We start from the raw sequence: 26,896 nt of genomic DNA, 5'->3' as shown, positions 1-26,896 counted from the left end.
TATCCAGGCCTCTTTCCATTCTTTCGGGATGTCATCACCATCAATGCACTTCTGCAGCAAATCCCTGAGATGGTTAACCAACTTGCCAGTCCCACATTTAATTAACTCGGCTGGAATGTTTCCTGGCCCAGGAGCTCTTCCATTCATCAATTCCCTGATTGCTTTGACCACCTCCTCAACTCGAATTTCCATTGAGTGATCCTCGACTATATTTTCAGCATTCCCCGTTTGAAACTCTGGTCGTCCTTCCGTCAATAATTTACTAAAATGTTCGTCAAGCTGTGAGATTGTTATCGGAGATATAATGTCCCGTTTCATGTCCCTTCTTAGGCCTTTGATCAGCTTCCAGCTCTCAGCACTCTTCCTTCCCCCCAGGTATGTGTCAATCCTTGAGCAGTTGGTCTCCCAAGACTCGTTTTTTCTTCCTGGTGATTAAAAGACGAACCCTCGCCTGGGCTTTCCTATACGCGCCGCGGGTGTCTGCAGTCCTAGAAGCCAGATAGTCATGGTACTTCCTACGCTTTTCTTCAATTACCTCCTCTACCTCTTTGTCCCACCAGTAGGGTTTCTGTACATCCTTGCTCTCATTACACATACCCAGGGCTTCCTTCGCAGCTGAATGTATACAACTTTTGATGAACTGGTACAACTCTTCTGCAGTATCGAAAGTTTCTACTCCCAGTTTCTCATCCAGCCGCTTCCTGTAGAGCGCTTTCACGCTTTCATGCTGTAAGCTATCGATGTTGTAGTGCACTTGTTCGATCTTCGTTCCTTGTGGCTGGCACTTCTGATGTTGCAAGGTATTCCTCTGCAGCCCATACTTAACCGGAAATGCAATCTCCGCCTTGAGAAAATGGTGATCACTACCACAGGAGAACCCCCGGCAAACTCTTACTTGTTGAACCTTCATGGTACTCGTTTGCCTGGTGACCGCGTAGTCGATGATTGACTTCAGCCCCCGAGTTTGCTGAACCCATGTGTACTTATGGATATCTCGATGTTGGTAGAATCCGTTCAGTATTTTCAACTCGTTTTGTTCACACATATCAATGATGCGTGCACCGTTGTCATTCATCGCCTCTTCACCGAAAGGTCCAACAACTTTAGAACCATTCCTTCGTCCGGTTCTACCATTCAAATCTCCCATGATAATGACCTCCCTTGTCCTTCCAACCCTCAGAACCTCGTCGTTGAGTTGCTCAAAGAACTGATCCTTTAGATTGACGGGAGCATCATCATTCACACCATATACTCCTAACAGGGCCACCTTGTGACCATGCAGTGTAAGATGCATTCTGATGATCCGCTGGTCTACTGCTTCCCAAGTAGTTATAGACGGACGCAAACTTTTCCGGATAAGTATGGCGACTCCTTGCTGTGCGCGTTGATCTTTACTGACACCACTATAGAACAGATCATAACATCCTAAGTTTTCTGACCCTGTGCCTTTCTTTTTCGTTTCTGTTAACACGGCGACATCTACATTATACTTTTTTACCTCCGATACAACCTCTGTCAGTTTATTAGAAATGCCCTGTACATTCCATGTCCCAAAAACCATTGTCCTTTTCCGTAGTTTGTGTCGCAAAATCCGTTTTTTTCCATTATCACCGAGGCTATCTTTATTAGGCTTTTTAACATTAAGTTTTTTCCGGGTATCGGGGAGTTAGCCCGATGCCCCAACCCCCAACCTGGAGGACCAGGGTTTGATTTTGGAGTACCGTCTCCTAGACAGGCTGCTTTCACCACAGCTATGAGCCCTGTCTGCCCCTCTGATGAGTGGTTCATACGCCATGAAGCCGGTGACCATCTCCACCCCCCTTTGAGGCAGGGGCTACCAGCTGGGGTCCGCAGGCTTGCTAAACCTGTGACTGTACTGAGTACAGTCCCCCATACGGGCCATATACGGGCCCCATACGGGACATATCAACTATCAATTTAGTTATATTGTGCATTTCATGCCTCTACCTATTTACTTATTTTCATTTAATTCTTTTTTAAATAATAGAGTTGCAATCATTATTCCTGGAACCGTCTACACTGAGAAAAAACTATGGTTTATAAACCTATTAGAGGTAAATATGGAACACCTATAATAGTCGTAAATAAACTAATGATTCTCGGTCTGTGAACCATACTAAGGTCTCTGTACCTAATTAAGGTACAGAGACCATAACTAAGGTATATGTGCTATTATTATATGTAGAGGTACTACTATTAGTGGTGTTCCATATTTACCACTAATAGGTTTATAAGCCATAGTTTTTTCTCAGTGTAAGACACTACTTCGGGAGCTTGAAAGGTGTTGGCTTTGGCAAAGTGATAGCTCTTGCGAATTCTGAAAATCATTCCAATGGGGAATTCGCAAACAAAAATCTCATTGCCTCATCTGATAGTCTTTAGCGAGCTGAGTTCGCAGTATTTTTCATAATTCTTTTCTGACTTGGGAAATTGGAGAATAGATAGATTGGGAAAATAGATTTAAAAGTGAAAAAATGTGCCGCCTCCTGACGTCATCTGCCGGCATTTTCCATTCGAACACATGTTTTTTAGCAGATTCGGTTATTTTGTCATATTTCCTCCAATAACTGTCCAATTTAGAAACCGAGGATATCCTCGTACTCAGTATTCCTTGTAGTATCATTTTAAGTATTAAATTCACAAAATTTCAGACACCTGCGATTTCTCTATTTTGAATGTAATAGTGCGTGAAATGTATGAGTTTGGTATCTCATAAACCTGCGGTGGCTACTAGAGTAGTAGGATCAGGGCCGGATTCACTTACTTGCCGCCCATGGGCCGCCTGTATTTTGCCGCCCCCTTCTCATTCGTTTTGAAACATCAATAATAGCCATCTAATGAACGTGCCAGCGGGGGAAGGGTGCATAAGACGTGTTTACTCGTGTTGAACACATTTTTTGGGAAAGCCCTGGCAACACTACTGGCAAAATTTCACGGAACTTTGCGTGAAAGTTAAGTTTCGTAAACATATCTCTGTGTAGACAAGGCCTTCCATTCACAAGAAATGAACGGAAAAATTATGTAAGAGCAAACATAAGTGTGGATTAATGATTTTAACTTCCGCCGCGCCGCGCAGACCGCATCGTGTTTGGCACAATGCGTGAAGTATTTGCGCAGACTTGTAGGCGCTATACGTTTCACGCTGATCGCGCTGTGTTTGCCGCAATGCGTAAAGTATTCATGCACTCTTGTAGGCGCTATCCGTTTCACGCTGACCGCAATGACCGCACTGTGTTTGATGCAATGCGTGAAGTATTCGTGCAGTCTTGTAGGCGCTAATATATGTTAAATGCCGATCGCCACGCCGAGGGTTCCTCCTTTTCATCTTAAGTCCTCGTCATCATTTCTCTCTAAGTCGCACCGTTCTAGGCCAAATTGCGTGTTTGGTTTCTCTCTTAACTCGACTAATTAAAGGTGCTGCATCTTATATCACTGAAAGACGACAAAATTAGAAATTACTATACTCTCAGGAAATGAGATATTTTGTCGCCTTTTCTCGTTAGTAATTTTTTTCTAGATCCGATTTTTTTTTATACCTACATTTAAAAAAATTGCAAAATTTGCCGCCCCTTATAGGTTTGCCGCCATGGGCCGCGGCCCATGTAGCCTCCCCCTTAATCCGGCCCTGAGTAGGATGCATCTTAAATAAAAACCACGCATATGAAGGGACCAGTGAACTCATCAGCACTCGGTCACGGTCAACTGTCCCGACGTCTGTCGTGTCTCGTCATCAGCGTGCGACAAGCAGCGGTGCGCCGCGCCGCGACGGTCGCCGAGAAGCGGAAACTTTTATTTGCCATTGAACTTGAGACCGACTGCATGTTTGTAAGACTCTCAACGTTTCTGTCCACGCTGGGCTGTTCCAGTTTAATTGCTCATTTTCATCAGTCTTCCCACACCTTCCCGCTCAGTCTCATGTTCACAACTTGTCGTCTCAATCGAAAGTTCTTGCACCCAAACAACACAAATACAAATTATATTTTTGTTGTTTCAATTATTTTGCTGACTTGCTTTATTTTTATTTTTAATCCCGATAAATTATGGATTTTTTCAGCTGTGAGACTTATAAATTCGAGGAGAGGATGATATGTCGGAAAATTACGACGAAAACTTAGTTTGGATATCGACGGCTGAGGAATAATACCACTCATCTGCGAATTGACTATTTTATAGGACGAAGAAAAAACTTCGCCGATTTTGTAATTTTAAAGTTAGACTTTCGATTTTTTATACATTGCAGCTTCATCATATCGCTTCCACGTGGAATTGGAAAAAACTAAAATCGATAGCTATAATTTAAAATGGGGCAAAGTCGCCGACTCACTTTTGTCAAAACTGTCAATTAGGCGGCACTGTTCCTTAACCCTTGATAATGCATAAGAGAATAAATCACAAGTTTTCTTCTGAAATTTTTTTAAAATAGTAGAAAAAGATATTAAAGAATGGCCGTAAAAAGTTTTTTTGGTTTATGTTTTGTTTCCAATTTTCGAATGTTCATAAAGTTTTTATCGCGATGAAGAATATTAATTGAATTTAGCTGGAAATTTAGAATTTTTCTTTTGCAGTCAGTGAAAGAGTAGTCGTTAAACTTAAGCACACTTCCTCGTCTTTAAAGATTGCCTCAGGTTTTTTTCCCGTATAATTTTTAAGAAGCAGAGACAAAGATTTGGACTTGACGTCAGTCAGTGGAAAATTATAAGGAAAAGCTCCTGAGGAGAAAGTCAAGTCCTATAAGGAAAATGTGAGATAGTTTGCTTCGCCGAGGAAATTAAAATGAATGCGGCGTAATACAGCAGTTGCGGTTTGCACTTTCATTATTCGCGTAAGTGATTTTCAACAGGTTTTTGTCCAGCCACTCATCCACTTGGTACTAAGCAAGACGATTAATCTTCGCAGTGGTTAAATCAAATTACATTTATGTTCACATTTTGTGATATAGCTGGCTTAGAGACGGCAAAGAGGCTTTCGAGGCATCCCTTGGAGATTGTCTAAATTTGACTTTTCCCGCTACTTTTGAGTAATAAATTAACATTCAATATACCCGACGGAAACACATACATGATTTTTAGAGATTTTCTCACACGCTGACTTACACAAGTCAATGTTGAATGCAGACGAATACATATGATCCACCTTTAAAATATATTCATAAACAAAACGTTTAAAAAGCCTAAGTTTCTGACGTTCTGAGATTTCCAATATTTTTCCATCTCTCTATTCTCGAAGTATGCTCTCACCAATTTTAATCGATATATAATGCAATATTTATATTTTCATTGTGAAATGGTTTTATTAGAAAACTACCCTCGATCACACGAGGAATGAAACTATTTAAGTTTTCAACGGAAACAAATACAAGCGTCATGCAAGGGAAATGAACGCCCGTTGATGACGGCGCAAAGATACAACTATTCGTGCTTGATGGATGTCCGTGTTGCATCTGAAAAATTGAAGGAGCACTGGCGTGAGGTGTGAACTTGCAATGCTCCGCTGCGCTGTATGCTTCAAATGAGGTAGCGCTCAAATAGGAGGAAATTAAAAGGCAGGCCCGATTACCTCTCTCCTATCTTTGGATATCCTGAAAATCGATTTTTTTCTCTCCCTCCTCCCCCAAATTTGACGTCTGGTTCTTTTTTAGAGTATTTTTGTAGACCTATATCTAAAGCTTTTTTGTACCGGCCCCTTACATAACCCGCGGGTCACATGTTTTTAGGAAGCCTCAGGTTAGTTTGGCCGGGCGTGGACATCACAGGGGTAATATAGGCCTACCTTCGTTATCTTTAATACTCTATTCTGTATCTCCTTGAAACACAGTGGATGCTGGACCTGTAAGAGGCATAACTTTATTTTTGAAGATTACAGCATGGACGCATTTGTTCATGCTCCTGTGACGGGACTTAATATTTCTTTTATTTTTATCTAAAAGTAGATATGCCAAAGTAACCCTAAGCCGACTGCAGTCAGTGTACTTCAAAACTTTGAAAAAAAAATAACAAATTTCATTTAGAGCGTCAATAAAAGCGTGGCATTTTTAAATCAATAAATAAAAAAAAAACTTTTTGTAAAATGTGATTAGTTCTTTCAGAGCAGCCGTAATATTATTTTAACACTATGATGTACAGTCAGTGATGAACTATAGAATTTTTGCAAGAATTTTAGAGGTGTGGAATTCCAAGTTCAAGAATCGGTCAAATAATTAAAAGAATCCAGGAATTGAATTCTTGTCGTGGGACCAGAACAGCAGAGCAAATGGAACGCCAACCACTTGTCTACCGCTGCGCCACCTCAAGAATTTGCTTTTGACCCCGCAGCTAAGATTATTTGGACCCACGGAGGTATTGCAATTGGCAACTAACTTCAAGTTGTGCGTACACATCGAGCAGAGTTGCAAAACTTGTTGAAAATACATCGACGTGCTAGTACAACACTTGGACTTTGAAACTCTTTTTATCTAATGCGACAACTATCACACGAGTCCTATACACTTGGATAGCTGTAAAGCCACTTTATATGCTGTTTAGTTCAGCTTTTTTCATAGTGTACTTTATGGCGTCGTGAGCAATATTATTTTCAATGTAGCACAATTTTATTGTGCGTGAGATAAACTAAGTTGATTCCTAGCTTCGTGCTGTTCCCTTTTAATTACGATTTTTTGTTCTTTGTCGAGAGCTCCTGCAATTTATTAAACACCTACTTACCATTCTATTTCTATACTCAATATTGGTTATTTACTGGAGAAAAGGTGTTCTAAGCAAAATTTCTGTAGCACCAATTTTCGGAATTATCAATACGTGCAATAAATTAATAACAAAATGAGGTCAAAACTTGAGCATTTTTGTGCAATTTTCAAAGATATCGTTGAGAATTAAGGTTTTATATTAAGTGTCCGTCGGTTTTTAGAGGTCAATCATTTTTACCACCAGGTGAAAAAAAAAAACAAATACCATCTCAAGCATCTTTTAATTGCCTGTAAAATTTTCGATGGCGCTTCGAAATGCTATAAATGTTAATATTCCTTTCTTTCTTTTGTCTTCTTCTTTTTTTATCATGTTCTCTAACTTCATTCGCAAAGTTGCGTGTATTTCAAGTGGAGTGTTTTGGCTCAATCGCGGAAAAAGTGTCAATTTGCGGCACGTCCACATTCCAGATAAAAGTGAGAAACGTTGGAGAACTAATTTTCATATTTACGCATTAAAGTTCTTTCGGATTATTATCTGGTATTCAAACTTGTCCTCTGAAGACCTCCTAAACTTTCCTGAGTATGTTTTAAAACTTTCGTGTTAATTACACAACGAATTATTCTTGAGCATTTTTCTTCGATTGACAGTACGAGTAACCAACATAAAAATATTGATGTCACCGTAGCGAAAAAATTGCCGAGTACACTAAAATCGACAAAACTGTTGAAAGTCATAAAATGAGGGCCGCGTTGAAGCGTAACTTATCCGCTGATTATATACGGGAGGAGTGAAATTCACCTTGAAAACGAAAGTGACATTTAGTGGGTGGAGAGGTCCTCAGTGACTGAGGTGCGAGTCAAAGTTGTGCGGGTGAAAGTTAGTGTGCACTGAATTATTTGCGAAAAAGAAAAATCTTATCTCGAGAAAATCAAAAGAAGATCCAGTGATTCTCAATCCAGCAAATGCACGACATGATCGACCATATTATCAGGCGTTTTGAATACAAAAGTTGGAGTCTTAGAAAAGTCAATGAGAATTTTTAGGGAGATTTGATTTATTTGAACGTTTCAAACACACACATGGGTATGATACGTCCGAATTTAAACATACATACATTAAGCCGCTTTTATAGAGCAGCTTCGCGCTCTGCGACGCCCAATCGCCATTGCCCCGGGATCTTCCTAGAGACCATCAGGCAGTTGGCACCTTCTGATCTCCTCCACCCCTTGTTGCCAACCTTAAACCTCCCAACCTAACGAAAATTAGGCTATTAAAGAAAATCGACTTTAACATTGGCTTGATTACACGACGTTTTATGGACTTCTCAAAACGAGTAGAATAGGGTTTTAAAATATCAACTTACGGTAAATACCTATTATGTCCTTTTATACTGTGTTCTTTCTTTGCAGCAGGCCAATTATTGAAACTATATCGGTAAGACAGGACAAGACAGATCTCTATCTTTACCATAAAATACACATAGTTTTGCTGATTCGTCATGCCACCGTAAAATTTCAATGATCGGCCCACAGGGCTGGCATACGTCGTCACCTTCCAGCCAAAGTTTACAGGCGCCATGTGACGTTTAAAAATTTCGGCCGCCATTTTATTTCTTTACAAAGAAATTTTTGGTTGAATCTGTTTGAAAATTGACTGAAAAAAAAAAAAAAAAAAAAAAAAAAAACTTTTTACATTTCGAATAAATATCTTATCTTAATTTCACTGAATTTTATCGGCAGCACAAACAAAATTCAGTAAAATTTTTGGACAGCTTCGTGGAACAATTTCTTTGTAAAAAAACCAAAATGGCGGCGGAAATTAGTAAGCGTCACATGGCGCTTGTGATGCTTTGGCCGGAAGGTGACGATGTGTGATTTCGGATCTCTGGTGAAGCTTCCACCGGTCCTTACCGCGATCGTGTGCAAGCGCCCGAAACTTTAAGAACCACTGATACAAACCGTCGAACAACGGTGAAACCCAAAAAGCGTCGATAAGGATCAGATCGGACCAAATCGGACCGCTCGATTTCAAGGTTACACGCCGGCGTGAGAAGCGGACCGACCCGGGCTGGACGTCGGAGGCGGGGGCAAAAAGCTCGCGCGCGAATAATTAAGAATTAAACATGGAAATTGAACGCGGGCAGCGGCAAAGAAAACGAAACTTGATGGAAACGGAACACTGCCATAGGAGATGCGCTACCGCGGAAACGGTTCGGCGGGGCGGGGGCAGTGTCGCGATGGGTACAACATACCGGTTTCCGCTGCCGGATAAAAGACGCCGGGGCCTCGACCGCCGCTCATTTCTCCGTGACCGCCAGTGCCGTGATTTTCCGTCTCCCGCGCGCGTGACCCCTCTATCGCGGAAAGCTCCCTATCGCGGAAAGCTCCAAGTGCCCCCCAGTGAAATGAAAGGGTTGAGCGTGATTGTTCTCACGGTTGTAGCCGGCGTGGCCCTAGCGGGTCCGATCGGGGATGAAGCCCGCGGCATGGACAACAGCCTGCCCAACAAGCCGGAGGTCTCCCTCGCAGAGGAGAACCTCATGAAGCGCCTCAACGCCAAGTGCAGCCAGAAGGACACCTCCAGCTGCATCATGCTCAAAGTGATAACCTACATGAACCGCCTCATGAAGAAGTCCAACATCCAGGTGGCCGATAACATCCAGATCACGCAGACGGCTAACGCGGATCCCAAGGTGGAGCAGAGCCGGGAGCAAAGGGCCGTCCCTTTGAACGCCGAGGACGATGAGGCCGCCGTCGGGGACCTCATCTCCGACAAGTTGTGGAGTTTCGTCAAAACGCGCTCCTTTAAGTGGACCGTCCTCCCCGAGGCTGATGTCGTCATCTCCTCCAACCCCCAGGAAGACGGAACCCTCAACCTCGGCATGTCCTTCCGCACCGGAAAGGCTCTGGAAACCGGTAAGTTCTATTGATTTTTAACGGGACGTCGGGAAGGTTCAGTGCAAAAATCTGCTAAGTGGCACTTTTTAGAAGAAATTGAGGTCCTTTCCGGCATTGTTATGAGGTATTTTAGGATGTAAGCACATAGTTGGAGGCAAAAACATGAAGATATGACCGTCATATAGCAATTTAGAGACGTAAGGTATTTAATTCCATGAAAAAGACAACATTTTAATTTTTCCCCCGATTTTCTTAGAACTACCAAAAATGCATCTAGCAGATTTTTGCATTGGACGCTTCATTTCAAGCTCTATGTGAAGGACGTAAAAAGTTGGTTAAAAAATGGTTAAGCAATGAAAATACGTATCCCAATTTGCAACGCTGCGAACCTTTTACAACATTTACTTTTAATCGAAAAAACCAAGCAGTTTTTCATTTTTCGCATATTTTCCCCCTTCAGTATCCAAAAATATCCTAACTTTTCTGTTGCCATTTATTTATCTCTTGATACATTTAAAAAGACCGGAAATTTTATGAAAAACTGTAAATGGGATACGTGGCTTTTCTTTAGTTTAACCATTGATACACAACAATACTGGCAAGAACCGCAAAACAAAACTTGAAGCCAAGTCTACTATGTCTCAAAATTATCTCTATTGTGTCTAATCTAAAAAGAGCATAATTATACCTGAAATAAAATTAATTATAAAAAAGTTTACTTCATCTTGAGCCATGCTGACTATTACTTCTAAGTTTTGTTTTCCTGGTTTTCCCTGTATAATGTAAAAATAAAGTGAAATTCGAGAAGAACTTTTTTTGCACGTTAAATTTAGAAAAAAGCGTCGCAAGAACAATGTGATATCTTTGAAAAAATTTGACGTATTAGTCACTTGAAGTAAATGTTTCACAGATGATCAACCCTGAAATAAAAAAGCACCTTTTTGAGCTGCAAACTTTCTCTTGCGTCTCATTGACTTGGAGAATTTAAGACAATATCATCACGCGGAATCTGCGCGACTTTTTTGCTTATCTCAAAAAACATTTTCTTGACTTTTTACGGGAAAATCCATCGATGCGCAAAGGAAAAATTAACCAGAGGGATAAGTTTTCGCCACAATAATGTAAAGTAACATATTTCTGAAACAATCGAAACTAATCATTCTTAAGAATTAACATTTGATCGCAATTGTATCCGAGCGTAGTAACCAGGGCAGATGTTTAATTTTTAACGATTCCTCACGAAATTACAAAATTATCCGACCGAGCACCAGCAAAACAAAAGCAATATTGAGGCCAAAATGCTAACAGGAGCAAAAACGAAGACTTTAAGCTATCAACCACCATGTATAGGAAAATTTAATAAAAAGTCAATGTAATTAATTAAGAGGGCACGTAAACATAACATTAGCATACCATGACATCATCGTATTCAAGTTTTCCACGAGCTTGTAACTCGTGATATGGAATTCCAGCAGGATTTCAACTTTTCAAGCTTTTCTAAATATTTAAAAACGGTTCGCACCCACCTCGTAGGGAAACTCAAATGAAAGGTATTCTTTTCTTTGAGTAATGTGCCCTCTTATGATTGCATAAAAGTTAATGAGTCAAATTTAATCAACATTGTAAGATCGCATGGTAGCCACTGTTATATTTCCACCAGAACAACTGAACAGCGTTGACCAGAGTCAACCTAACAACATCAGACGCTGCATACTCTTATTTTGTATTTTATTTTATTTATAAGGCAACTAAAAAAAATTCTGCCATGGAATTTTATTAGTAGATCTTCCTCTGAGTAAACTGAAAATTTACAAAAAGTATGCAGACATTATGCGGCCTATTTATCCTATAAAAAATTAAGCATGAGAGTAAAAAATTAAACCTAAATTAGTAACCATGAAATGCGGTTAGACTGATCCGATTTATTTTATTTAATCCGTCTATCTATAAAGAAAATAAGATAAGTTCTTTCACTTTCCCTTAAATAGTCCAAAAAAGGTGTGAAGATCTTTAACACGAGGTAGACGGAATATGGGCGATTAATAAGGAAAAGAGAAACAACCAAGAGGAAACCATTCATCGAGTTTTTAACTTGTAGGAGTTGTAGGCACTATTTTTCAAGAGGTAACAGAGCATCATTTGAGATGAAGATTCCCGTGAATACCGTTGCTTGTTTACCAAACGTGCACCGAAACCTTGCCAGCGTCATTATAGCCGATGCACCTGACGGTTCCTTAGGAATGTTTTCTGGATATAATTAACTTAGAGCACTAGTCATCGTCCAAAACTGGGGGCAACGTGTACTTTACTTGGTTCCTAACCGCAAGTCGTAAAAACCAGAGGACGGAGAAAAGTCATTGAACGCAATGCTGTCAGTTTTCAAAATTAGAAGCTCGGTCGTAAATCATCGAAAAAGTATGCTTTTTATATCATCGGTGAATTCAAGACGAGATACACAAAAAATTATTCAATTTTTGGGATCTAAAGAAGGTCAGTTACTCGTTGAGAAGATATCGTAATTTTCAAGGAAAATGATCGACGTTATTTACAACAGTGTAGGGCATACCATGGGCTTTTCCACTTTGGTTTTATTTGGTAGAAAAGATACCACGTAGAGCAACCTCTGCAGATGTGTACATATTTTCTTGATAGTTGGAAAACAATGTGGGAGCCATGGTATTGTGTGGAACCATGGGTACAGATTCCACGATACGTGACGTCAACTGACATCTTTTTGAAGCAGTGGTGTGGCGCGCTTTACGATACATGGATTGATCTGTCACCTTAACCTATGGAAAAAGATGTATGAACAGGGTGCCCGCAATGGACACCTTGATAATCGATTCTTTCCCACAGTTTACCAAAGCGCCAGGGACCCATTACCAATCTTTATGCCGATAAAGTGGAGTTCCCCCTAAATATTCAATACTATGGGGCTCCGCCCCCTTACCGCTACGCGGCCCAACCCCCGGAACGCTGCGCGCCCTCAAAGGCCGCGTCTTATTCTTCGCACTCCCCTTCCTCACCCCGTCCAATGAGCGTAAAAATGATTTTATCAGAATTTTCCCACTATTACGGACTTTGAACTCCAGCCCATCGACCTTCTTACTCCCCTTCCTCACGTCGTCCATCAAGCGTCTTAAAAATGATTTGATTAGAATAGAGAGGATTTCTAAAAATATATATTTTCCTGGTGAAAATGCTGTTTATAGGCCTGAGAAAGGCAACGACGGCTCGGGGAGAAGGAAAAGTGAAGTAGCGGAAGGTCAGCAAATCGCTTCTATTCTTTTTGGTGGGGTCCATTATCTGTGAGCCATCACGGGATAGTTTTAACTGCCCAACTATCTCGGTCTCGCTTCGAGCTCCCGGCTCCTCATGACCTACTCAAGTACACAAGCACACTTCATGTCTCCTCTCGCCGCTTCCCAGGAACATCACACATCGAGTCTTTCATTGTTGCTACATCGATCCACCCGGCGCCGGAAGCCCTGTGAGATATTCCCTAGTTTCAGGAAGACGTATGAGGTCGGTGATCAAGATTTTAAAATCCACACCTGTGGTGTTTTATTCGAGAGCAAGAAGAAATAACTTCATTCGCAGTCCCTTTGTTCAGGAAGTCAGGACTTCTCACACACTGAAAAAAAATTCTCAGCGTTTTTACCACGGTCCGTTGGTGCCTTTACCATCTCACTTTTTTTTACAAATTATTAGTAATTTTACCAAGACAGACTGGTAAGCTTACCTAAAACTGGTATTTTTACTGTTTTTTTTCAGGTAAGAATACCACTTTTATAGGTAATCGATTCCCGGTAACTTTGCCATTTTATCTCGGTAATTCTACCACAGTCGATAAAAATATTGGCGTTTTTACCAAGGTCCAGTAAAATTACCGAGAAAGTTCAATAATTTTACCGAGATTTTTCGGTAAAATTACCAATTCCATTTATGGTAATTTTACCAAGAAAAAAGTGGGATCAAATAGAACCCTGAATTCTTGGTAATTTTACCCTTTTCCTAGTAAATACACTGAGATTTTTTTTCAGTGCAGGTCTATTGTTGCAACCCATTGCAAAGAGCATGTGATGGAGACATCTTGAAATGAGGACCTATCGTTTCTTGCTCATTTCAGAAAAAAAAGTGCAATTTAGTTCTCCTATGCTCTGATCGGTATAATTTTGTGAATAAACAGAAGATAGTAGTTCCTCCTTGCAGAACACAACTCCATACGCTTTTAGACAAGGCTTGAACAACATCACTGCGCAACATGTTTCCTCTTCCAAATTTAACTTGGAAAATGAATCACTCGACGGAAAGTCTAGAAATCAACTCCTACATAAGATAAAAGATTTTACCATGAACATTAATTAATCGTCCTCTTCCTAACTCAAGGGCGTAACTACACTCGATGATACGCCCTCTTCTCCATATAACTCAATGCTTTCTCGGGCTCATCTCAAATTGTATTCCAACTTCCTTTTGATCTCCTTATAATTATTCTAGTTGGTATCTCGTTTTTAAGATGATTACCAAACTTCCCATTGTGTAGACAGCTCTCTGCGTATTTTTTTGATGAAGACGATGTGACTCTTTTCTGATTCAGACCTGTGTCCTGGTCCATTTTATTGGTTGGTTATACCATGCTAACTTATCTGTAATCTGTGAAATTTGCCTATTGAAATATAGTTCTAAGAAAGCTAATTTATTGACTGTCCTATCGATGGAAAATTCAGTGAATTTATCATCTGATCATGTTCATAGCCCTTAAAATTGCTTGGAAACAAGTTGCAACCGTGTAGCTCTTGTAAATGTTCTCGTTACGCGCGAGCGTTGTATCAATGGCACTGTGAGGTGGTTCACACCTGTTCCATTTGTTTGACTCGAGTGTTACCTCTCGGATGCTGAAGACTCGGTGGAATCAAAAATGCATTACGTGTTAATGTCTGAGGAGGAGAAGAAGAGGTAACTTTAAATTGGTCATAAAGACAGAGAGTGTGCCTTAACTTCTCGAGCACTGATGTTAATGCTTAGATTCTTCAGTTCTTCGAGAGCCCTCATTAATTCGTCTGCACAAGCAAACGATTGAACTTTTTCAATATTTTATAGTTGGAGCTTAAAGAAACGTATATTCAGGACAGAAACGATACCGTTTCATGAATCTTGAAATCCGCACATATGCTTGAAGGATATTATACTTTCCCATTTCTAATTCAAGAAAAAGGAAAGACTTAAACATACTGAACACACACAGATTGGCGCATGTGTCACTAAACAAGCCACCTTTTTTTAACTACTAATATGCTTCTCTACAGTGTTCACCCTCTGAACGCAACGCGACTTAACTCTCAAAGGACGCTTTGCGCCCTCTAATAGCCATTTTTGGGTCATATACAAATATTACCAACTTCTAAGAAAACTGGCTTATCTTGAAGTTATTGTCTACCGACAACCTCAAAACTCACGAAAATTTGCTCGGTGTTCCTCTCAAAAGAACTGTGACAAAAATGAAAATTCGAAGGGTCAGAGATAATTGAATTTTTTGTCATAATATCACACGATACGTGTGTACGTGTAGATATTTTTATGAACCACTTAGAGTTTTATGGGTCTCATTTAACATTACGTATAAGGCGAACATACACGGCTAGGTCGTAAAATTAACGCCAAACTAAAATGCTCTATCTAATTTATTCAAGTTTCACAATTAACCGTAAAAACCTCAACAAAATTAACATTTATAAGATCCTAACACAGCCGTTCATGGGCGAACAAATTCAATCTTCCTTTCTGATAACGGGTGTACTTGACTGGATGATTCCTCGTTTGAATATATAATGAGCACAATGAAACATTTAAATTAGCCAAAACTGACATCAATGCACGCAATAATTGAATTAAAGTAACAACAAAAACTAGTGAATACAAAAAACAACTCCGTTGAAATTTGAACTTGGAAACCAAATAAAAAAAGATTTTCAACTAATTTGTACGGTAAGCGGAGTAAGGGTGCCTCTGTAATGTCTAATTGCGAAATGATCTCCTGGCTTAATTTGATTTTATTGAAAAAGAAGTCGATCACACAGAAAGAAACAAGAGTGCATCCAGTATAGTCAGGTACGGCTAGTGCGAAGAGGGGGAAATAGATTAATGGTTATTTGCTTTGTGTTTTTTACGTTCACTACAGCCAAAATATAAAACTAATTATTTCTGTCAGTTTAGCTGCGAATTCTTAACTTGTGAAATGCACATAAACATTTAACCACGGTTCGTCGATGATTAAAAATGTGTTCACTTGCAAATCTTAAGATGCCGGAACTCGCGCGGATCCAAAGCCTATTTTTTTCAATGATAACGGTTGGATATCGTATTTATCACTTTGCCCATTACATTTGACGAAAAGATCGTTAGACGCATCCCTCAACACAAAGTCATCATTCATCGTGAATAAAACAATTGCCGACTGAAAATTTTGCGCTGAGGAGGTCTCTCTCTGGTGCTAAGTAATAAAAGCATATGTGAGCATTCAAGCTTTAGCAATTTTTTTTTGATTAAATACAATTTTTCAGGAGAATCACGAATTTTTCCCGGAATTTTATTGTCAACATTATATGGTGTACCTGAAAATGTTCCAAAAAATGTTGATAACTATTCTGAGAAATTAATATTTCATTGGGCTTTTGGTGAGATCTGGGTGTGCCTTTGGCGCCTTTCGTGAACAAAGATGAAGTTTCGTCATGCTGAGAAAAAAAGGCCCGATGAATAATCGTATGGTATCCAACTCCTTCCCATAGAATGTAAATCTTCAAAGAATTTTACAAATATATATTCTTGAAAATTTTAGATACCCTCAATTAAATTGCGACTAAAATTCTACTTTAAAATTGAAGGAGATTACTAAAAAATCGACCTAAACAGTCTTATTCATCAAAATAAATTTGGCAACATCTGAAGTCTCAAATGACGTTCTTCCCTAGCACGGAAGTTCTGACGTGGAGGCAGTGTTTCGCTGCCGCACAATGTAGCGAATCAACGAAAGAGGTCGGAAAAGGTGGGAAAACTTAAAAAGCTTATAATTTCGTTAATACGAAAAGTCTGAAATTGCTTCCATTGATTTTCTCTCGAACGTTTCTTTCAGATGGACCCCTTAAAGTTTGTAATATGACGAAATAAGCATAAATATTCGCAGTTGACGTCGAAAATTTCACGCCTGTCCTCTCTAAATCGTCCAAGCTCCTGTGTGCGTCGCACAAGAGAACGAGCTAATAGAAGAAGTCGGACAAGAAATTTTCGCGTAAAATTTATAATTTTTATGTTTATTTCGTGAAAAAAGCTACTTTAAGGGGTGTTTCCAAAAGAAAGTTTCACAAAATAACCAATCAAACCACTTTTTTTTGCATATTTTCGGTAATATAAGCTCGCAAATTTTTCAAATTTTGTCTGATATCTCCTATTGACTCGGTTCAGTGTGCGCCGGTCGCCGGTGCGTCCTGTGTCCCAGACGAGTTACCCGTCGTGGGAAAAATGTGAGATTCGGAGGCAGCAGTGGCAGGAGCCGCAAGAAGGAAGTGGTGACGGGAATTGGTGATCGGTTCCGTTCGGGATCCGAATTCAAATCCAAATGATCGGATCATCGGGCTCAGTTGCCCGGAAAGCAAACAGAGCCACTTAATGACCCGCCGCTGATCCAAGTCGACAATTGGACGTATTTATGCTAAATGGAGCTATGTGCAAGCGGAAAGACGGGGTGTGCCCGTTAGTGATCGGGCCATAAGAATGAATGGAAAATATAAAGCGCCAGTGACGTCAGCGTCGACGAAGCCGCCCGCCTCGGTCGCCCCGTCCGCGTGCGTCCGCATTAACTCATGAGCCCTGTGCACAAGGCGCTTGTCGCATGTTCACGACTCACGAGTTAGCGCTCAGTTCCTTTTGATTTAATGTCAAATCCCGCTTTTCCATTTTATCAAAAGGAACTATGTCCACTTTTACATTGTTTCTTATGCAGCTTCCACGAGCACACCCCCTCTTTCCACTTGATTATAGTTCCTTTTAGCATAAATACGTCCAATTGCGCCAGGTCGCCGCATAATCGCTCCGGCGCTCCGTTCAGGTGTTGCGCTTCCGTCTTCGGCTCCAGGTCGTTGTCTCGGCGTTTTGTCTACTCTTCGTCCTATCAGATCCATACGCCGTAGGCAAATATTCGAGTCAGATATGCCGAAATTTGCCGAAGCAAATAGTCATTGAATAATCTTGCACAGTGAGAATAAGTAACCGAAATTTTGTGTAAATATGGGAGCTCTGAAAAAAAAAACAAAAAAAAAAAAACACATTGGATCTAGAGTCCAGACTCTTAAAAACATCGACAAGAAAAAGTACTCTTGATTCAATCAGAATCTAGCTTAAATCAAGAACCAAGCCTCTTATTTAGGCGGATTTCGTTTCGATTCAAGCAAAAATCCGATTGAATCAAGAGTATTTTTTCTTTTCAATGTTTTCAAGAGTCACGACTCTAGATCCAATGTGTTTTTTTCCCAGTGTTCAACACATTTCAGTTAACTAATTTTAGGAGGAGGTGGAAGAATAGGAACCTGTTCGATGATCTAAGCTGGTGGAATTTTATACCTGCCAAATTAATTTCTTAAAAAATGAAAAAAAATGGGTTTCTAAAACGATTTAATTTCGATGAATGAGCCAAGAAACACTCAGGAAAGTTTGGAGACTCAAGAGCAGGCGAAGAAAAGTAAACCATCCCATGACGTGACAACTGCCTATTCGTCCAGTGCAGTTGGTCATGCTAGCCATGGTGGAAAAAATTTACTTCCCAATACCCTACAGAGTCAGTAAACACACAGAAAAGCATGGAGACTTAAACGCAGCGTTAGAAAAGTAAACCATCCCATGGCGTGGATCTAATGTGTTTTTAAATCCAGTGAAGTACAACACGAAGTAACCCAAACGTGTGATTAATATTATCTTTGGGCTACATCGTAGAATAACATCTCTGAGTTGAAAATCTGTAATATCAGAGCAGTATCAACACAAGTAACTCAATTATCACATTAATTGTAATCTCGTTAGAAATGTATATGCGAGCCGCCGGGATCGAACCAAGGATTCATTTGTGATAGTCTAACTTGCTATAGCCACCTACGAATAACACCACCAAGAGGAACAAAAGCTCACAGGTTTAGCAGGACACTTTCTTCATTTGATGTCACGGAGTAACCTACAGTTTTGGTCATGAAGTTGAAAATGAACCTAACCCGAGACTACTGGGAATCGCTGAAATTTAATACCCTTAGATAACTTCAACAGAAAAGCACACACATGATCGTAAAATAAGATACTCGTTCAAATTTTGAAGAGTCGCCGAGAACGCTCCCGGAGTTTTTACAGTTCCCGTTCTCGGATCTTAACTGGTTTTGGAAAACTTTGATCCCTCCTAAGAGTTTCCAGGTTTCCGGTTTGGTCCTAGGTTTTGAACCTAATCTAATCTAACTTTGATCTCCACTCCCGTGGTCAATTTTGTCCCACATAATTTTTCTTGAGCAAGGAATCGGCGGCAAAATATTTGACCTGAGCTTTTCCCCAGATCCCGACTGGATCATGACGATTTTCGCGACGGCAGCGAGGAGCGAATTGATGGAGTGGGCACACTTTCGAAATGAAGCCAGTCATGCTGGCATGTGCCGCGACAACACGTGCTCTGGGCATCGGCCGTTTTAGCCGTGATTGGCATGTCATCGTGAGCGCGTCCAGTGGGCGCCCACTTCGCACAGCTGCCAAATCCATCACCCCCACCAACATCCTTCATCAATGCATTTTCTCAAACTATGAAGACAAGAAATTCAATAAAATACAAATCAAAACTGCAGATAATATATTTAAGGAAAAGAAATCTCATTTAAAAGTTCCGAATCGGTTCGGTTTGAAATGTAGTCTCGGTCCTCAGTTGCATGGATGAAAAAAAAAAAAAAAAATAAAAATTTAAAGTTTTTGAATGTTTAGTTTTATCTAACCGACGTACAAGAAAACAAGACTAACTGACATGTTAGTAAAGTAAGGTATTTAAAATCGTATCATATATTGATGATTAAAGTGCGAAACTAGGTATCTCCATTGTGTTGTTACAAAATTTTAATTTCTTTTTCACTTTTTTGACAAAAAAACAAGCAAACCTCTTGGCTTGAAATTTATGCAGAATGATCTCCTGACGGATGAGAAAAATCAAGGAAGTTCTAAAGAAATTACGTTGAGCGGATTTCCAAAGGACAATGAAAGTAAAACGGAAAGTCTGCAAACTCCATACACGGAGATACATGGTCTTGAACTTTGGGCATTGATATGAATACTTTCAGTGAAGAAAGTATTCAAATGCACTTTCCATGATCTTGGCAGTTAAAATATTTCGCACTATTCGATAATCATGCCAAAATTTAGGTAGACTTGACAAAAATCCCGCTCCTACTACCTATGTCTTTTCCTCTCATTCCTTCTAATTTGTAAAGAATTGGCAACCGTGCCCCTTAAATGGTCACCACACTTCGCTGTCACCCATCGGGGTTGGAGGCAAGTACCCAAACGCGCGGAAAATTATCTAAATGCTCGCCTCGGGCATGCCGCTTATTTTGGTTCCGTGACTGAGAGATGTAACTAGAAAATTTGGGAGAGACGAGGAGAGATTTTGAACTGCTCAGACAGCCTCACCAGACACGTTTATTGAAAATTATCTCTTGACGTGAGTGCTATTACATAGCCCCGATATTGTTTCTAACCCTTCCTTAGAATCGAATTGTGCGAGACTCATTTTTCCTGTAACTAGAATGGTGCTTAAAGAAATTTTTCCCATCATAAGAAGCTATTTAATTGCGAAACTGCAAACACTTATTTCTCGGAATCGCAAAAACTTCACTTATGCGCCTTGTCCCCCAAGCTCCTCAATGTATGTACCTTCTAATGAATTGAAAAATCTCCACAAAATAGACGACTTTTCCCACATAAGTAGTTGAATAGATACCATCAATATGATCATTTATAATACAGGCGCACCAATAATGTATTATTTGAAATGAAATGTAGTGCAAATGAATATGTCGGGATCGCACATCGTACGTGCGTTTGGGTTTCCGGTCCAATCGTTGATCACGCTTCCGGTCATGACCAATGAGTCGCGAGGGCTTTGAAAAAAGGCATTCGAGTGGATCAAATCGATTCAATGAGCTATTTTACGCGGAAGTTATTTGAATGAATGAATGGGTAAGAGGGAAAGTGAAATACGGCGGCGGAGAGAGGTTGTACTCCAGATTCGCCGTTGATTTGTCGACTAGAATCACTCTCGCTGATCGACCGACTATAGGCTTCTTGCATTATTGTCACGAAAAGTTTTAGCATCTAACTATACCTTCACGAAGGGAAACGGTTTAAAACATTATCTTTGATTAATTTTTTTTTTTAATTTTGAGAACAAATTTTTGAGAGCAATAATTTTTCTTTAATTCAAATTAATTGTTTTTGAATTAAAAAAAAAAAAAAAAAAAAAAAAAAAAAAAAAATACGTGACTTGTCATTGAATGCAAATCAAATTAACTTATAATTAAGAAAAACATTAATCGAACAAATTAATGTACTGAAAGAGCTCTAAAATTGCCTTAACCTGACGAAAAAAATGTGCTTTAAATCAAAGAGATTTTTTTATATTTATGCAAAACGTTTTTTGTAATTTGTTTTTCCATCGAACATACTGGTTTTAGAAGGATTTTAAAACAGTCGAGTCTAATGATTTCTGAGGCTCATTTAGTTTTATTGTAACTCGTGTGAGGCGTACATTTTCATAACTAGTGACACTTTGCGCGTGTATTCGAGAGGGATGTAAGCTAATAATCTCAAAATGCGTGTAGGAAAAAGTAAAATGTCCATTTAATATGCAATTGACTGTGTAAAGTTAATGTCAACCGTTTGACTCCTTGATACTTCGTAGGGTCGACCGTGAACGCTACCATGTTCAACCGGACAAAAGAACATTTTCTTAAAAGTTATGGTCCTTTTTTTTACACCTTGCGTTAAAGTCTCTGTTAGTATCTACAATCTCGCGACCCAAAAGATTACAGGGTGAGACTCTAGAGGTTGCTCCTCATAGCTCCCATGTAATTTTTTTATTCTCTGACAAATATTAATCAAAGTTCTAACGTTGCGGAAAACTTCGCGTCAACGCCGACACCTACACTTCTGGTGACGACTTGCACGTCAGCTCCATTATTGGCAATGCGAAAGTGGAGCACGTTTGAACAATGTGTCATTGTGAATCAGTAACACAACAGTACACCTCGATTTGTCAGCTATCTTGTACCTCCATCGACATCGAGTCGCATCGCATTCACCTTCCTCACAGCACCAACTTGGCTGAAACTAAACTTTCTTCATTAATATTCATACTTTCAATTTAAGGTCATTGGAATTGAGTGTCGAGGAACAATAACGGCTTTTAATGGCTAGCAAGATTTTATAACACAGCGACGAAGATAAATTGCGAATACATTGTTTTTCTTGATGCGAGAGATTTTGAGTTGCCTTTACTACGTGAAGACACCATATACGAAGCGGTAGCAATTAAAAGTATCAGTGTGTCATACACTCGAATACAAAGTTTCAGTTTGTGAAAAATATCAGAAGAATGACGGTGTTATAGTGGCTGACACTGTTTGTCTATCACTATGAAATAATTATGCTATTAAAAATAACTTGTTTCCTCTCTTTTTCCGGGGGAAGCGGGGTTGAGGGCGGCTGATTTTGGGCGCACTGATATCTAATTCCTGAGACTCCTTTATAACGTGTGTATTGGTCGAGCATTAAACAGTTCTTTGACGTTTAAGACAGTTAAAAAGGCATAAGATATGTTCAAGAAAGCTTAAATATTGCCATTGCGATGGAGAGAGCACTTTTAATGTGTTACATTAAAGCTTGAAATGCTAATTGGAATTTATAGTAATGTTTTAATAATATTATTTCTTCACTGGAAAAAAAACTTATAAGATATACCGTCCATTTCGGGCTCGAAGTCCAAGAGTTTCGGGTGCTGGAATCGTACCTTCGATTGCTACGGGTGCGCTACGCCCGGAACATTCGGCTTCTGAGCCCGGAACGCAGATGGTATGTCTATAGAGCCCGTAAGGGCGTAAGCACGGCTTCCAAGGTCGGGATTTTTTTTTCCAGTGTTGTTTTCTACTCCAGCGCTGATCGATGCGGAGACTCTTGATGTGATGAGAAAAATTGAGGGAAAATCAATAATATTGGTGATCTCCCTCGATTAAGATCATTGCGCTCATTAAGAGCATGCAAGCTCATTATTGTCTTATACAGAAGCATATCATCAGAAGATTATCAGTTGAAAAGGCGAGGAACTTGAAGACGAGGATCAAGAATTAGAAAAGGGAAAGAGGCCGAAGGGATGGAGCTGAAGCGACGTAGCGCGGAGTGATATTAAAAGGGAGTTGATCAGTCGCACTAATCGTGAACTGGATAGAAAAATCCTTGCCGACAGCTACTCGGAGCGGCCGTCAAGTAGGATTCTAGAATAAACCGGCTCGCGCGCAACTTTCATTCGAAGAAAAAGGAAAAGAGGACTTTCGTTCGAGCGCAATCTATAATTCATCACACTAACCACAAGCGATCCCGTTTTGAGGATCTTTAGACTGGACGCTGGGCAGACGCCGCCGGGGAAAGCAAGGTTACACAGCAATTGTGCCTTTGATGACGCACTGTTGCCGCGTTTAACCTCTTTTTAAAGATATTTTAGTGAAAAAGGCAGTCTTTGTATGTATGAATATTTGCTAAGTTGCGATTGTTTCGACCCAGCGCTAGGTAATAAATGACTAGCTTTTCGGCTGATTACCTATTCCAGGTAATCTTACGGGAAAAACGTAAAATTATTTTTTTTACTAGCATTGCATTTTCACATCCATGCCCATCTCATTTTTTTATGAATACAATAGAAAAAGTTAATTGTCACTTTTGCAGATTAGAGTGTCACTTTTCATTCCTTAACTCATAAGTGGATATCGAAGTATATCCGATTATTGCACGTAGTTCGAGTCAGTTTTTAGGTAATGATTAATATGCTACCCTCACTCGCAATCAACACTTTGAAGTTTCTTTTAAATTAAAAATACTCGGTAGTATTACCATGTGCCCCGAAATATTAGTCGTGATTCATCTATGACGGCCTCTACTTGAGATGCTTGCAGACAATAGCGACTCAATCTGACCGGTATAATGAAAAAACCCTCTGCCAAAAAAATACGGGTGTAAATGGTGCGTCGGAGCCTCTTTACCATTCAAATTTACCTTAAAAACTTCTAATAAGCCTTGCAAGCTTCAACATTTTATCTTCAGTTTATAGGAGGGGCACGGGCACCTAAGGCTTCAAGATAATATCCGAGTTTTGCAAGGTGATATCAAAATTTATAACTAAATAAATAATAATTTAGCCATCAGGAACATCATGATAACGATTCTCCTATCTTCCTCCTCTTTCCCTCCCCCTTTTTTGGGAGGGCAAAACAACGCATAAACCCGGCAACACCGGAAATCAATCATGCCTCCACTAAGCCGACAACCGAGGATTAACGACCACTTCACGGCGTATAACTGTTGTAGTAGTAGCGCTGAAATTCTCAATCGCTGTGCGTACAACTTGCAGTGGCATCCTGAACCAGTTCGCAAAGATGTATCTCAGCCCCTCCCCTCCCCCCGTCCATCTCTCGCAGCTTCCGAGTCCGGACGAAAGTGACCGCAGGCACGCGCCGGAGAGCCCCGTCTCGGGCGGGAGGGGGGTGGCGAAAACGGCGAGTAATTACGGCCCTATCGGAAACGGGAAGAAAGTGGAAATGAAACGAAACGCACACAACCGCGCGCACTCGACGCACACATCCTCACCCCGAAGTTGACACACTCGCGGCGTCCAGTCCGGAGGGGGTCAAGCGGATGTGGGGTCCGGGGGGCGGGGGGGGGGGCTGTCCCCGGGGGCGACGCCCGTTTTCTGCACGAGATATAATCGCGGGGCACGCTCCCGCTTGGAGCTCGGAGGCGTCGCCCGATGAAAGTCACGGAGCTTAATTGAGCGAATTTTCAACTTAATTGCTCGCGCGTCGAGTGCGGCCTACCGCGAATTGTGGGATGCACGATTTGTCGCCGAGCCAGCGCCGGTGGCGGAGTTTCGCACGCGATTTTATCGGTGACGAATGCATCGCATTCAGAGACGAGTCGGAATTAAAACACCGGGAGACGTGCTCTACCATCAAAATGGCGAACACTGGAAAAAAAAAAACACATTGGATCTAGAGTCCAGACTCTTAAAAACATCGACAAGAAAAAATACTCTGGATTCAATTGGATTTTAGCTTAAATCAAGAACCAAGCCTCTTAATTTGAGCGGATTTTCTTTTGATTTAAGCAAAAATCTAATTGAATCAAGAGTATTTTTTCTTGTCAATGTTTTCAAGAGTCTGGACTCTAGATTCAATGTGGGGTTTTTCCAATGTGCGATGAATGCACATGATCAAAACCGTCTAAAGTTTAATTAAAGTTAGTCCAAATGCACGTTTTTTGGGGTAGAATTAAAATCGGTCCGTTCAAATATATTTTAGAGACATCCCTGACAGACATTTCCATCATCTACCATCATTGACGACTATCACATCACATTGACATTAACATTGACATTGACACACGGACATTGACATCTTTATTTTAGAGACATTCCTGGGCTGTCATCCATATGGTGTAAAAGTTCGTATCATGATAATTCCGATAACCAAAGGTTTGCAAAAGTAGTTTACCAATTCTAACCTAATTTGCGAAATTTTTCCGAGCGAAAAATTAACCCCGACATCGATTAGTCATGTTTTTTTTTGCTAGCAGTGTGTCTGCGAACGATATTAACGTCTCATACTTTTTCAATTTGGATTTTGAAATTGTGATGTAAGTCTCCGTCAACTTTTCGGCGTATGAAGACGCATCATGCGAATATTACTAAAGGTGACGGACGAGGGAAATTTTTTTCACCATGGCTGTCAAACTGGTTGTGACAAACTGGACTGGACGAATAGGGAGTTGTCACGTCATGAGATGGTTTACTTTTCTACCGCAGCGTTTAGGCCTCCAAGCTTTCCCGTGTGTTTCCCGACTCATTAAGTGTTGAACAAGGAAATGTTTTCTACGATAGATATAGCATGACCAACTGGACCAGACGAATAGTGAGATGTCACGTCATGAAATGGTTTACTTTTCTACGTCTGAGTTTAAGTCTTCAAACTACCCTGGGAATATCTTGGCTCATTAATCGAAATTAAAATATTTTACAAACACATTTTCTTTTTTTAAATTTTTTTACAAATGAATTTGGTATAAAATTCCACCATTTCAGATCATAGAATAGGTTTCCACTCTCTCCACCTCTGCTGATGCTATGCCTCTCGGCGTTTCCGGCAGCCACCCAATAATGATTAATTAACCTTTTGTAGAGAACCTTTTGTGTTTATTTATTTTTCTCTTTTGATGTAATTTTTTAATTCTGTTAAAACATTGTTGGATGGCAAATAAACAAAAATAAATAAATAAATAAATAAAACTCTCTCACCTCCCCCTAGAATTTGTTAGTCGAATATAACGAATGGAATTAACCAATGTTCAATTATATCCTTCAAATTAACCAATGAGGGGGAGGTGAGAGAGTATAAAGAAACCTATATTTGATGTTCTCAAATGGTGGAATTCCATACCAAATTCATTTTTTTAGAGATGTAAAAAAAGGTGTTACTAAAATATTTTAATTTCGATTTATTAGGTTTGCTGATTTTGATCCAAATTATTGTCATGTTGATTACGCCCCTAATCACGAACTTTGTTTTTTTTTTATCTTTCTCTCAATGATCCATCCCAGCCCCAGATAATATTTAACGAAGCCCTTGGGGCTCCTCAGCTCACGCGGCAGCTACACGATGGCCCGTGAGAGAATCCGAGCCGGAACAATAGAGATGCAACGAGGAGAGGTGTGAAGATCCAACTCGGATCCAGATTAGAAAATCGAAGCATTGTGATTTGGAATCGGCCCGGAAAAGATCAGACAGGCTGAACTGGATCACGACGAAAGCCCTGCTTCGGGTGGCGGCGCGGAGCTTTTGTGAGATGAGATGCATGGCGTTGCGCCGTGATGGGTACGGAATCATTAAGACAGGTGCGATGTCATTGTCACTCAATGAAAATACCGCTTCGCTGGACTTGGTCTGTGTTTGTTAAGACGTATACCGA

The 26,896-nt window shown here is 40.2% G+C and overlaps 1 protein-coding gene across 1 annotated transcript in view; it reads left to right on the top strand.

Annotated features, from left to right (window-relative positions):
* The first annotated feature begins 9,013 nt into the window (after window positions 1-9,013).
* Osi3 (Osiris 3) overlaps window positions 9,014-26,896 on the top strand; it is a 33,532-nt gene continuing 15,649 nt past the window's right edge. The window contains exon 1 of the mRNA XM_019040728.2: window positions 9,014-9,616. Coding sequence (XP_018896273.2) covers window positions 9,106-9,616 — 511 coding nt within the window. The 5' untranslated portion in view covers window positions 9,014-9,105. The remainder of the gene's footprint in view (window positions 9,617-26,896) is intronic.

Source organism: Bemisia tabaci, chromosome 4 (assembly GCF_918797505.1).
Source record: "Bemisia tabaci chromosome 4, PGI_BMITA_v3".
In the NCBI taxonomy this organism is placed as follows: Eukaryota; Metazoa; Arthropoda; class Insecta; order Hemiptera; family Aleyrodidae; genus Bemisia; species Bemisia tabaci.
The sequence above is the reverse complement of the archived record's forward strand: the minus strand, read 5'-3'. Positions and strand labels throughout refer to the sequence as shown.